The sequence below is a fragment of the Leishmania braziliensis genome, chromosome 26 (genome assembly GCF_000002845.2).
Source record: "Leishmania braziliensis MHOM/BR/75/M2904 complete genome, chromosome 26".
Lineage (NCBI taxonomy): Eukaryota > Euglenozoa > Kinetoplastea > Trypanosomatida > Trypanosomatidae > Leishmania > Leishmania braziliensis.
The window spans coordinates 80,646-94,485 of NC_009318.2; the positions used below are offsets into that span (position 1 = coordinate 80,646).

General features: G+C 60.3%; 3 protein-coding genes across 3 annotated transcripts; all 3 read right to left on the reverse strand.

Moving 5' to 3' along the window:
* Positions 1–2: 2 nt before the first annotated feature.
* On the reverse strand, positions 3–2,447 carry LBRM_26_0370 (conserved hypothetical protein; the record flags this gene model as incomplete). Its single annotated transcript, XM_001562219.2, has 1 exon — positions 3–2,447. A coding segment is annotated over one exon (2,445 nt), but the record flags the coding sequence as incomplete, so codon positions are not given.
* Positions 2,448–3,339: 892 nt separating this feature from the next.
* LBRM_26_0380 (conserved hypothetical protein) lies at positions 3,340–8,802 on the reverse strand (the record flags this gene model as incomplete). The annotated part of the gene is made up of 1 exon (XM_001562220.1): positions 3,340–8,802. The coding sequence occupies one exon, from the start codon at positions 8,800–8,802 to the stop codon at positions 3,340–3,342; it is 5,463 nt and encodes a 1,820-aa protein (XP_001562270.1).
* A 929-nt stretch (positions 8,803–9,731) lies between these two features.
* LBRM_26_0390 (conserved hypothetical protein) lies at positions 9,732–12,272 on the reverse strand (the record flags this gene model as incomplete). The annotated part of the gene is made up of 1 exon (XM_001562221.1): positions 9,732–12,272. The coding sequence occupies one exon, from the start codon at positions 12,270–12,272 to the stop codon at positions 9,732–9,734; it is 2,541 nt and encodes an 846-aa protein (XP_001562271.1).
* Positions 12,273–13,840: the final 1,568 nt, after the last annotated feature.

Consider the following 13,840-nt stretch of genomic DNA (forward strand, 5'->3'; position numbering starts at 1 on the left):
TTGCGACCCTCTCTTCTTCGCACCACGCTCATGAAGTCGTAGAAGTACATGTCCAGCAGCTCCTCCAACAAACGCGTACGATATGTGTTATACATGCTGCGTAGCTGGGTGAAGTCGAAGCGCTCCGCTAGCCTGGTGCCACGGCGCTCCTCGCCAGGGAAGACGGCGCACTGCGCGGAAGCCCACATGTAATGCAGTTGGTTCACTACATATGCGTCGCGCATCACCGCTGCATCGATGCCGCTCTCAGCGGGCTGCGACAAGGCCGCCGAGCCAGCGTGAGTGAGGATGTGCTTGACGATTTCCTCGGCGTAGTGAATCACCTGAACACGCAGGAAGTCGATGTTTCCTACGAGCGCAACGAAACGGTTCTGACTTTCCGCTGTGCCCGCCTCGTCCTCCGCCTCCATTAGCGCCACCGCACGCCTGCGCAACTCCGCGTGCTCTGGCTCCTCCCAGGCCAGCGAAGCGGCAGGGCCTCTGAGGCTCGCGACTCTGTGGTAATCGGCAGCCGGGCTACGTGAGTTTGGCGGAGCTGCCAGTCGCGCGCTGACACCACCAACACCGTCACCGGTGTCCGCGATGCATCCTGCAGAAGACGAGGACGACGTCGTAGAAGACGACCTGCTCGACTGCTCCGCTGGGTGCGCCTTTTCACCCTGTGCCATCGTCATTCGCTCTTCGGCCAGCGCCGCTCCGAGAGCAATGCCTAACAAGGCGCAGGACAGCGCGGTGTAGTTGCGCACAAGTGGGTGTACTGTTGCAATGCGCTCTGCGACAGAGTGCAGGTGCGCTGTGGCCGCCGCAAGCGCGGAGATCTGTGCAGAGCGGAGAGCGACAAGCTGCGCGTCAAAGGTGCGCTTGAAGCTGGGCCACAGAAGAACCAGAAGCGAGTCGAAGAACGTGTCCAGGCACGCGAGCTTTCGGACTGTCTTCATGTAAAATCGGTACTCGTGACAGAGGCGAATGAGCATCAGCAAACCGTAGATGTCCTCCTTGGCGTGCTGGTTGACGCTCGCATGGGGGTGTTGGTTCAGGAGTTGCCGCACACCTCCCGAGGACTGCAGTAGCACCGCTTCCGAGACGTAGTCGACGATGAACTGCAGTGTCGGCCGAAACACGTCCACGTAGACGGACGTGTCGCCTGCAAAGAACTCGAACGTGAAGAGATACTCGTGCGTAACCGCGTCACTGAGGAGGTGCAGCACGGAGCGCAGCGTCTCCTCGTAAGAGTGCCGGTGACCAGCTGCCTTCTCCAGGGTCGGGATCAGCGGCGGCGCGAAGGTCCGGGCGAAGATCTCGCCTCGTTTGCCAAGCTGGAACACCTCGCCGTCGGCATGGAATCCTTTGAGATGCACACTGGTAACGTATGGCAGCGTGTACACAACCTCTGGCGCAGCAGGCTGCACCTTCGTGAAGCTGTTCAGTAGGCTGCTGCTCACGGAGCCGAAGGAGACACTTGTCGTGGTGCTGTACTCCATCGCGTTCAGGGTCAGGATGTAGCCCTGAATTTTGCGGAGGTACAGAGAGGACATTATGAAGCAGTACTGCTGCTTGAACTCGTTGTAAATTGCACGTGTGATGCGGTAGGGGACCAGCGTTAGCTGCCGACTCCCTTCCGTGCCGCAGGCATAGGTGTGCCGCAGCAGAGGTGGGGCGGAGCGCAGGAAGTGCACAAAGACGGCGTGCTGCTTGAGACTGTTCTCCTGCTGAATGCACACATTTGTGTTTGGTACCGTCAGCACATGCAGCTTGCGCGAGAGGAAGTCACGCACCTTGATGCATGCAAACACAGTCAGGCTGTCGAGAATACTCAGCAGCTCCGTGTAGATGGTGAACTCTGTCAGGGGCAGGCGCAGCTCTCGAGCAGTGCGCTGAGGGGCGGTGCCGTTACGGGGGCTAGGTGACGCAGCGGACCCTTGGGGCTCCGAAGGGGCTGGCTGCTGCTGCTGCCACGTACCTTTTCGGTAGTTCAAGTACTTCAGTAGCTCACGCAGGGTTAGCTGGAAAAGCATCCCCAACTCCCCATCATTCGACTGCGTCACGATCTGCACAAGCTCCGGTGGTACAACGAGGTGGGAGATTGTGGTCCAGAGGATCCGCTCCGTCACGCGCGCGTTGTTCAGCTCAATGGATGTCTTCGCCAGCGTCTCGCGCACTTCTCCAATGTCGTGCTGAATTCTATCTAGCTTCTCAATGAACTTCTCCAGCACCGTCTCCATCTCCTCCAACACTGTCACACACTCCCTCAGCGACACATGCAGCGAGGATACCCACCCACCCTTCTCGATCAGGAAGGACTGGACAAAGGCGGCGCACACATCCTGCAGGGCGGTGCGCGAGGCGTCTCCGTCGAACTGCCTCCTGGTGCCGAGGTTGGCCTCGATGAAGCTATCTGTAAGATCGATGGTCGCCAAGTCATCGAGATCGCTCTGGCTCAAGGCCATCTTGCTTATCCGCCCAGCAGCACCCGTTCGTGTAGCGCCAGATGCACCTCGTTTGTCTGAGGGCGTTTCTCATGTGCGTCGAGTGCCCTTCTGGGTTGGGCGCACCTGTGCGCACGACACCTTCTGCTTTGCACTCTTCTGTTGGCTTCTGCACGTGGGCACACAGACACACACACACACACACACACGCCACCAATCGGTTTGGCACAGAGGGAGAGGAAGGAGAAGTGGAGACAAGGTAAAGTAGGGAGAGTGTGTGTGAGAGGTGGTGAAGACACGCAGCGCTGGCCCCTCCAAGGCGCATCTCATATTCACGGGATCCGAGCGAGAGGAAGGAGCAATTAGGGGACGAAGGAGGATCCGCAAAGGACGAGGTGCCGACGGCAGCCTCTCTCTCCTTCGCCCCACGTCCAAAAACTTCGGTGCTGCGGTCCCTGTACGCCTGTCTGCTCCCCTTGTCGACATGCGCCTTTCCGCCCTCTGCGCCTGCATTGGCACCTGTGTCTCTGCCTGCCCCCCCCTTCTGTGAGCGAGTAGGTGAGTGTCAACTTTGTGTTCGCGTGCTCTTGGCAGCACGCGGATGTGTCAAGGATGCAAAAAGGCAAGCGCCCGTGCAATGGGCGCAACGCACGCGTGAAGCAAACGGAGATGCACCCGAAGCGCCAAGGCCACATCAGTGTGCGCCACCACTGGTGTGTGCTGCGTGGGCGTCTAGCCCTGCTCGGTGGTCATGTGGATCGGCATGGCGCGTGCCCAGACGCTGCTCGTTGGCCTCCAGTGTAGTGATGAGCTCCATGAGCGGTGAGCTCGCAAGCGTACCGGTACATTCGTATCTCTTTCGGCCCTCCCTACCCCACCCCCGTCCGCCTCTCACACGCTCCTTGGCAGGGCGCTATTCCAGCTTCGACTTCATAAAGTGCAACACTCGATCGTCTGCCTCGCTTGGCGACATACGTAACGAGACACCGAACACAGCTGCAATGTCGGCAGTACACTGCTCCCAGAGAGCGTCCAAGGCTGTCTGGGGAGTTGCACCCTTCACCTCAACGAGTACTCTCCCAAGCCTGACGGAAGTTTTGCCGCCATGCACGATTTGCGTCAACTGGAGAGTGGCTGTCGTGTGCTCGCGCTCACCTAGCAGCACCGCACCTTGGGGCCGCGAGGAGGTCAGTCGCCGCGGCCGGCATAGATGCCCACCACGGTCCAACTGGGCCCGTCGAACTGTCTGCAGGATCACAACGCTCCCGTGATTATCAGCGACGGAGATGTCTTCGACGTCGCCGCGTTCGCACACGCGCCAGCCAAAGTACCGCCGAAAAAACGAGACGCAAAACTCCTTTGCCCTCACCACGTGTCCACTCTGCAGCGACGCAAGATGTATTCGACCACTGGCGACAACGAGTTCTCGCAGCACGTCTCGCATATCGACGGTAACGCTGTCGATGTCGCCGCTGCCTGAAGTGGTGGTCGAGCGGGTGAGCAGGCGCTGCAACACCAAAACTTCGGCGCTGAGAATCTGCGCAGGTGCCCACACAAGTGGTATCCATGCCTCACGCAGGAGCTGGACAGAGTCCGCAGCACGGGCTTCCTCCTGCACCCCCGCCACACTCACACCGTACATCAGCTGCAGCCCAAAGGTCTGGCTCAGTCGCAATGCCACGCGGCCGTTCTTGTTGTTCACAAGTGCGCCGAGGGACGCTTCCATACGCGCGTGAGAGGCGTCGAGGACGGAGTGCGGCATCGGCAGCGTGTGCAGAGGACTCGGCACCGCGCGAGCCCCTGGTGTACAGCTTGTCGTCTCCATCGTCGTCCGCGACCTAGGTGGGGCAGTGACAGTGGACGTTGACCACGACAGCGGCGCAGACAACGAAGAAGAATCAGCAGTCAAGCTGGGCCACCTTGCACTCTTGTAGCTCGCAACGCAGAAGTGTGTGTCGTTCACCGGCACCTCCATCTGTGGATACCGAGTCCATTGGTAGAGAAGAACGTACACACTCCGTATCGCCTGCCGCTTTGACGAGCGCTGGCAGTACACGTACAGCGAGGGTGGGGCGTCGCAGCAGAGGCTGTTCGAGGACGCTGAGCTAGCAGGGAACCCGAAAATGCGAAGAGGGAGCTCGAGGCAGACCGACCACACCTTTATAAACCGCGTCTCCACGCTCTGGAGGTCGGCGGGCGTGCAGCTCAAAGTCTCGCTGAGAGACTGCAGGATCGTCTCCGTCGAGGCCATCTCACACTCGGCCCTCAGTTGCTTCCACACCTCTTCCGGGATACGGGGAAGCTCGTGCGCCTCTAGTAGAAGCCGATGATAAAGTTGCATCAAGCGCATAGGGACGTAGTGCAGAGGCATCGGTTCCGATACGAGTGTTATCGGTGTGTCACACAGCGCCTCACTCCCGTTCTGCCGCAGCTGTCCCCATCCTTCCACAACAACGCCTCCGAACCTCTTGTCGTAGCGGTGGGTCACACGTGCGACACCGTGCTGCCGTGCAAGTGACCTTTGAGCAGCCTTGATGAACCCAACAGGAGAAGGAATGGGTCCATTCGGCAACCCTCGACCTGAGGCCGTAGTGGACAAGTTGGTCATCACTTTGGGCAGCAGGGTAGGACAGTGTAGTACTCTCCACAAGACACCAAAGCTGTCTGGCCCTTCCTCACGATGCACCACGCCCGGCGGCAACCTCGCGGAGGTTCCCACGTTGCTTGACCTCGCCACGGCGTTTCCTCGCCGTCGCGTCATGGAAATTCTTGACCACTGAGGGTGAGAAGCCTGCCTCACCGGCACAGGTGATTCGCGTACAAGGTCAGCTACAAACACCTGAACCCACTCAGCGGGCTCCGTTTCGCTGACAGTAACAGGCCTGAGGGCCCACTCACATGAAAGCCGGCACTGCAGCGGTGGAAACGTGCTGTCATTCATGGAGGTCAGCGCGGAGAGACGCCCTTGCAGATGCTGCATTGCCTCCAACGTCGCCCTCGCGTTGGGACACGATGCGTCCATTACGCACCGTAGCAGCATCAGCCACTTTCCCTCTGCGGATCTGCCCTGTTTGCCCTCTCTCTTGCCCACAGCACACAGAAGTACAGGCGGCAAGTGTGGCGCGACAACGAGCCACAGCTCGGTCGCCGTGCCGCGCTTCTTCGTGCATACGTTATGGCCAAAGAGTTCCTTGAGAAAGCCCTGGGCGTTGAACTCGCTCAGTGGAGAGAAGGTGGTGGTGAAGAGAAGTGCTTCGACCGCCTGCGTGAAAGTGACGCATCCCACAAGGAGCCAGTCCGGGCCCACCGTGTCGCCACCGCCTTCCACCCCGTCAAGCGCAGTCGGGGAGGCGCCATGGCCATCCGATGGTGCAAAAAGGTCCGACTGTGAGAGCATCAAGGCCCTCCGCATCGCAGCGTGCGCCGTCGAAAGCCACGCCGCACTGGCAGGAAGCCGCGTCACCACAACCGCGGTCGACACGGCTGAGCATGACCTCGCTCCGCCACACACCGGCACGGACGACGCTGTTGTGGAAGCAGTGGTGGACAGGCGCAGGTCATACACTACAGCGTCCTCCCTAGTCACATCCTCCTCGGCCGACGTTTTGCCATGACGCTGTCGCGGCGCCGCGGCATCCTCGTCGACCACCGGCGTGAGCGACGCATGAAGTAGGCCACCACAAGGCGCCAGCCACCGCGCTGTCAGAGGCCATAAGTGCAGAAAGGTCGCCTCCGCGGCTGTGGCCTGGGCCGACATCAGCAAACGCAGTTGCGCTGAGTCACGGCAGTGCTCCTGCACGGCTGAGAAGAGAGCTCTGTGGAGTTCCATGTGGACGATCGAAGTGCTCGACGACACATCAGCGGCCCCGGCATTGAACGGAAAGATGAGCTTCACTGTCTCGCCACGCCCCAGACGTCGCTGAGCAACTCCAGTTTGCTGTTTACGAGGAGTCTCTGTTTCCTCGCCGTGCGCATCCGGCCAGTCGTCGCCTCCTCGCGTGCAGGGGTCAAAGTCGTCCTTGACGTTGGAGTTGCTGGACGCCATGGAAGCGAGGAGACGCTGAAGCGCCTCCTTTAGCGTACGGCATCGAGGTAGGTGCACCGTCCTGTAGACGGGTCGTTTCGCACAGTAGCGAAGCATTCGCCTGTAACCGGAGAGTGTGTTCGCACCCTCAAACACCACAGGTGCGGAGTTGGCACCGCGCGTCGCCACTAGCTTTGCTGTACGAGCCATCCACGTCGCTGAGGTGATACCCATCGCCGACATGGAGTCGGTGATGGAAAGCACGTCCACCGAGATGCACGGCAGTCCGTCAAACGTGGGACTGGCGACGTCCTGGGGGTGATTGCTCGTGGGGGCACAATCAAGAGACGTGGCCATCTGATCGCCTCTGCCGCGTTGCGCTGCTGTGGTGATTACAGGCAGAGGCGCCGGCGCTGTCTTGCAGAGTGGTGCCGCCCATGGTGCGTGCACCTGCGCAGCAGCAGCAACGTCTGCGTAGGAATCACCACATAAGACTTGAATGCTGGAGGAGTCGCGTGCCGTGGCAAGGGAAAACTGCTTTGAGTTGGCATCACCGTCGTTCACGATGAGCTCTGCGTCGTACTCTAGGGAGAAGGGAGGGGTGGTGCATACCTCTACCAAGACCCGAGGCAGCCCCCGCAGGCCATGCTCGTGCCGTAGAAGCTCTCGCAAGGCGGCGCATCGGTCGCCGGTTCTGCCGGAGTAAAGAAGACCCAGTTGTGGCCACAGTGGCGGCAACGCGTAGCTACCTGCCGCAGCGCTCCGCCCCCCAGCACCACTCGCTCTGCTGAGATGGACTGCAAAGTCGTCTAAGCTTGCCCGACCCACAAACGAGCTCCAGCGCACACACGCCGGGAGCGCCAGACTCGTGGTATCTGGCACCGTCACCGGCGCTCTGGTTAGCGCTTCGTGATTGACTAAGCTGCTACCGCCTCGCGTGGCACCTATCCAGTCGTAGGCGACGGTTGGAGAGAGCGTGGCGGCGACGGTCACGAGATGATTCGTCAAGTCCACCGGCCCGCACGTCCAGTCTCTCGCGGAGGACAAGAGGCCTTGTCTCGAGATGCGCGCAAGGGTAGATGCGGCGTACACGTCTTGTAGACGTGCAAAACGGCTCGCTGGGTTCGCGTAGCGACGAGGCACACCATCCGCTGCTTCGTTGTCGACCAGATGAATGAGCCCGCGATGTGTTCGGGACGACTGCAAAACGGCCGTCACGCCACCTTCGCTGTTCGCCTCGCCGCTGCAGCTGGCGTGCAGTGTGCAGGTAAGGCAGAGGTAAAACCCCACTGCCTTCGAGCTCTCCAAGTCCATATCAGCGTCACAGTGGAGGGACCAGGAACGGTGTGCCCGCATCTCGCCCCACCACGGGCAGTGCCGATTCGCACTGTGCGGCGCGTTGCCGCCCCCCTCCACACACGCCCCCAGGCAACGCCTTGTCAGTTCCGTGTCGCAGAAGTCGCTGCCAGCCTCTTGCACAAATCGGCATGCCTCCTCAACGCTGTCGCTCGCATACCGCGCGTGCAGTCGCCGCAGCTGCTCCTCCACCCGTGTCAACGCTCTCCCTATTACATCTAAAAGCTCACCCACCTCATCACACTCCGTCCCCTCGCCGCCACCGGCTGCGCCCTCAACAGGCGTAAAGCGGGGCTGTGTGTCCCATGTATCGTACAACTCAGCGGAGCATCGCCACCTCTGCGTAGTCGACTTCCCGAGTTGCGTCGATGATACATCAGAGACGCCGCCGCGCTCGTGGCGATTTGTCCCCTCCTCTTCCTCAGCAGCAGCAGCAAAGACATCCTGCCGCAGCAGTCGCACTCGTAGTGACAAGTCGAGAGCATCAAGCAGCTCTACCACATTCGGTCGAGCAGCGCACAGGTGCTGAGCTAGAAACGCCTTCACTGACTTCCGCGACACTTCACGCATTCCTTGTGCGCTGTGGACGGCACACCGCCGCACTCTCTCCATCACGGCCTCGGCAGAGGTGCCGCAGTACCCCTCCACGAGAACGATACTGATTGGATACTCTTCTAGGGTGCACACCAGACTTCCCACGACATGTGGTCGTTTGATGGGAGCGATGTCAAGCGTGGTGGAGACGTCGCTGAAGTAGTGGTCGAAAAGTGCGGCGGTGCCGGAGACGATGTCGGGCGTTGTCGGAGAAGCCGCGAACGAAGACGACGGAACGGAAGGAGGCGCGGAGGAGAGCGGCGTGGCGGCCGACGATGCGGCACCCCCGGCAGCAGTGCTGCAACTTCGAAAAAGGCTCGCCGCATCTGTGCCATGACGCCGCGGCGTGACTGTCCAGTCACAGAACCGCCGCACGCCAAGCCTCTGGCGCACACTGCGCATACGCCCAGAGCAGCGCCAGGCAAAGATGAGATGGCCAAACGTAGTGGGATTTTCCGTTGTGATTGGCGTATCCCTCTTGTCTTCCTCTACGTCAGTGTGCCTGTGCGGGTACGCGCACGTGATAGACAACACACGTCAAGAGTGACGAGATTGAAAGGGGACGGGGACGGGGGGGGAGGGTGATGAACCACACCAAAGATGATCGCGAGGGGTCGTGGGAAGGAAGGGAAGAAAGAGATCAACAACAGGAATCAATAACGCGATCCCGCCAGTCCTGCAGGTCGTGAGAGCGAGCGTGAGTCCATGACGCAACGAGGCGTCCAAGGACGAGTCACAAGCAAGGCCCTTTACGCCACTGTTGAGGCGGCGATGGGGGAGGGGGGTTCTTCTCGTGGTCTCAGAGATGAGCTCCTTTTTCCTGAAATGCACCATTTTTTGAGCAACCACGACGCAGACGTGTTGGCGTGCACACAAGTTGATTGACGAAGCGCCTCTCTCTCTCTCTGTATTGGGGTGAATCGGAGGGGGGCCCGAGCACAACTAGCGAAAGAGACACACACACGCGCTGGCGACGCCGAATCACCATATAGGCGCGCAGCTCAACATACACAACACCTAAAAGCGTGTGTGTGTGTGGGGGGGGGGGGGGGGGGGTACGTTGAGCTGCTATTGCTTCTTCAGTTCCAGAGCTCAGCAACGCTGCGAGAAGGGTGCGAGGCGGCAGTTCGGTAATTTACATTGAAAAGCGGAGGAAGAAAGCGACGCCCAGACATGCAATAGAGGAGGCGGAGTGGGCACACCAGGAGGAAGTTGTGCGCAATGCCTCGCCGGTTGTGCCCAGACGCGCACGGCAAGAGGGATGAAAGAGAACCGCGCATGTAGAGAACAGAACAGAGAGGGTGCACACGCGCGGTGCGCTAAACAGATGCTCAGCGTGCTGAGGCAGTTAGCTCCGCGCCAGGTAAGCACAGGTGCAAGTACGGCAGCTCGTACACGTCGTGACTCGTTAAGGAGGCGAGGAGGCCGCTGCGATCGCTGCGCAGCGCAGCATCCCAGTCTACTGCTGCCTCGTCATACCGCTTCAGCTCCTTCAGCGTGAGTGCGCGGTTCACCAGCGCACCCCACGACGAGGGCCTCGCCATGATCGACGTACCGACTTCAAGAGGCGCGGTCAGTGGTGACCCCGAGGTGCACCTCAGAACCACGTTATAGTCCTTGAGGGCATCCTCGTAGTTGCCAAGCTGCTGATAGACCTTTGCACGCTCATGGTGATACGCAAGAGGTGCGCATTCCACATTACCACATGAGTACTGGTGCTGTTGCCCGGATCCTGCGACCGAAGCAGCAACCTCCTCGTTGTGGGTAGTAATGGCAGCCGTGAAAGCCGAGAGGGCCTCACCGAGTCGCCCCACAATCGCCAGCAGCACACCGTACGCGTAGTCAAAGGGTGGGATGCGCTGCAGTGAGGGATTGATCCGCAGCGCTTCCGTGAGGCTGTCAAGGGCGTCACCGTGCGCGCCGAGGGAGTGCTGGATGCAACCCTGCAGGTAGTACGGGTCAGCCGCTTCAACACCAAGCGGGATGGCACGCTCGTCCTCGCTGCAAGCCTGAATGCACTCCTGTACATCTACGAGCGCCTCCGCATAGCGGGCGAGAGAGAAGAAAACCAGTGCGCGGTTGTAGTAAAAGGCCGGCACAGCTCGTCCCCCAGCCAAGGAGGTGGTGGCAGAGGCCCCACCTGTCACACGCTGCTGAGCCTCGATCGCGGCGGTTGCACAGGAAAGCGCCAGTTCCAGTCGACCCAGGCGTCGAAGAATAACTGCGTGTAGGTGTTCCACCTCTCCAGGTGATAAGCACTGACTTACAGTATTGAAGGCACGGATGGATGGAACGGTGAGCTGTTGGCGCTTCACATGCTCTGTCGGCGACTTGGCGCTGAGCGGTTCGACATCGATCACCTCTGTAGGGGCGGAGTTGGCCTTCGGTGGCGAGGGTGGGGCGGCACTCGTTATAGGTGACTCGCCTCCGCTGAAGGCTCTGGATCGCAGCGTCTGCAGTGCCCCGAGGTTGTCCTTCATCTCCACCTGCGACACAGCGAGTCGGAAGTCGCAGAGGTCCTTCTGAGCGGCGTCGCGGTGCTGCTGAATGGCGCGTTGGCGGGCCTCGCAGAAGTGACGTGCCGCGAGGTCAGTGTAGCCGCAATCACTGTACACCAGCCCAAGATGTGTGAGGGTCAGTATCTCCACGTCCGCCACGCATATTGGCAACTCGCTCGTATGGGACCTCGCCTCCTCTCCGCTGCCACTGCTGTGATGGGTGCACAGAGTCTCCCTCAGCACCTGCAACGCGCTCTGCAGCGCACGAAGCGCGGCGTGCCGCTCACCCGCCTCGTGGCGCACAATCCCAAGTAGCAAGCGACCGTACAACCGCGTCGACACCTCTCGGGTCTGGCGCAGCGCCTCAGCCTCAAGGGACGCCACCGCGGAAGAGAGATCCTTACCGCAGAAGATGTAAGCCAGTCCCAAGGCAACGCTCGTGTGGGCGGCGGTCTTCTGCGGTGTCTTTTCCGCTCTCACTTGCCTGGTCGCCCCCATCACTGTGGAAGCCTGCAAGTCCATGATCGCCTGCGGGCCCATCCCCAGTTGCAACTCGATGCAGCCGCGGTAGAATCGAAGGCAGCCCTCCTCGGGGCCTCGCAGTACCGCTTCATTCATGCTCGACAGCGCGTCAGCGTATCTGTCGCTGCGCACGAGTGCGAGGCTAAGGTGCATGGGGTACTCCAGCGGTCGCGTGTCCACCTCAGTCGCCCGTGTCAGGTACTCGACGGCCGTCGAAAGGGAGGTGCCCTCAAAGTAGTGCGCCAGCCCCATATCGTGCAGCACGGCGGCGGGCTCCTCCCCTCCTGCCTCTACGGACTTGTGAAGCAGCATCCTTGCCTTCTTGTACTCACGGCTGGTGAGGCAGCTGCGGCCATAGAGGGCATACACCTTCGGTCGCGTTGCCTCGTTGACGCGAGACCACATCGGCTCCTGCAGGGTCTGCTGTAGGCACCACTGCGCGAGGTTCACGGACCTCTGCTTCATGTGCACGCACGCAAGCTCGTAGCACCACATCCCATTATCCGGCTCCCATCGCAGTGCGCTCCGCAGATCGGTGACGGCGTCCACGTACCGGCCCATTCGATAGCACAGGTTTGCCCGGCCCCCGTAGAGGAACGCGAGGCGGTGCGGATCAGTGTTGCCCTTGTCCATCTCGATTGCGAGGGACATATCAGCGAGGGCCGACGTCAGGTGGCCGAGGCGGGCGGCTAAGGAAGACCGCAACACGAGGGCATTTGCATACGTGGGGTCTTGCTGGATCGCAGCTTGGAGGAGGTCCGCTGCCTTGTCTGGCGCAAAGGTGCCCTCTGTCAGATACGTCCTGGCAGCCTCGACAAGGCCCTTCGTCGTGTGTGCCGTCTTCACCGACATGCGGGCGTACTTTAGCTTCAGTGTAGAAAATAGAGGGTGTAGGTGCGTATTCAGTGACGAAGCGCGTCACTTCCTATCCGCATCAAGCTGCCCACATGCACACCACATACCCACACCAACGCACCCCGCGTGTCCCTCTCTCCCACTCTAGCCCGGGGTGGGAGAGAGAGAGAGCGAGGCTGGTGAAGACAGTGCGCAACGAGTGCACGACTTCTCTCTTTTGTCGCCCGCTTTCGAGTGAAAAATGATGACGCAGGGAAGGGGAGAGCGGGGGTGGGGGCAGCGAGCGCCTCTTGTCAGCAAAAGCCAAAGACGACAGGGCAGAAGAACAGCAGAGGAGAAAACGCGAGCAACACGCACCCTCTGTCGGCTTAGGCAACGCACAAACAGACGGAAGCGAGGCAGGTGAGAAAATGAAAGAGTGGGTGAGGGAAGCTGCACTCGACGGTGAACGCAGCGACGGATGAGACAGCAAATTTGGCCGCTTGAGGGGTGGTGCTCAGCAACTGACTGTGTGAATGCTCCCGTCCCTGTGAGTGGACATACACCAAATAGGGAGAGATGGAGCGGTAGGTAAGCCGGGTAGATGTGTAGGCATCTTGCAGTGCCTGCATGGAACAGACGTGAAGCGACGGCCGAGATGCTCGTAAGAACTGCACTCTATTTTGTACGTACCATCGCCGAAAAAGTGCACATAAGCGTAGGAGTACGAGAGCAAAGACTGGACACTCGTATTTCCCTGCATCTTCGCGGTTGAAGGGTCACCCCCCACACACACCATCACCACCACTCTGCCCCAGCTCGCCGTTCGTCACCGCTCTCCCTCTCTTTAGCTCTTCCGTGAGGCACTTGGATGCACGGGTAGGGTGACAAGAGAAAAACATAAAGCGGCGCGCGAAGGCGTGAGGTAGAAGTAAAGAGAAGAGAGAAGGCACGATGCGGTAAATGTTTGCCGCACCTTCATTCCACACGATCACGGCACACGGACAGATGCAGACACACGCAATGCGCATCGGACATTATAACGAGCACAAAACAACGCTGCGAGCCGCAAAAATGAACATCCACAACAGTCACAGGCAACGCCAACACACTTGAAGGGGCTGCAAAGCAGAAAAGCCGACGAGGCAAACCACAACAAGAAACGTCAAAGTGCATCAGACAGCCGAAGCAAAGCGGGAAGACGACTGCAGACAGTAGATAGAAAACGAGCGCAAGCGCGCCTCAATGACAGCACACAGCAACACTACAACAGTAAGCACGTGAAGGATCAGAGGGAAACATGGGGTGCAGCCGGGTAGCTGCTCGACGCGCGGATGCCATCTGTTTGATCAGCACGTCCATTTCTCTGCCGCACAGCAGAGGCCAAACGCCACTCTGCCGCCGCCCCCTCCTCGGCCTGCCACAGGCCCATCGCGTGGCGCCAAACAGCCGTCGACACACCTTGCAGCAATGCTGCCCACTACAGTCGCTGAACCACAGCCCCGGCCTCCAACCCTGCCCGCCCAACACCCTCGCAGGTCGTCTCACAGCCGCTCCCATTGTGCCGGCCGCCACCTGGTGCATCC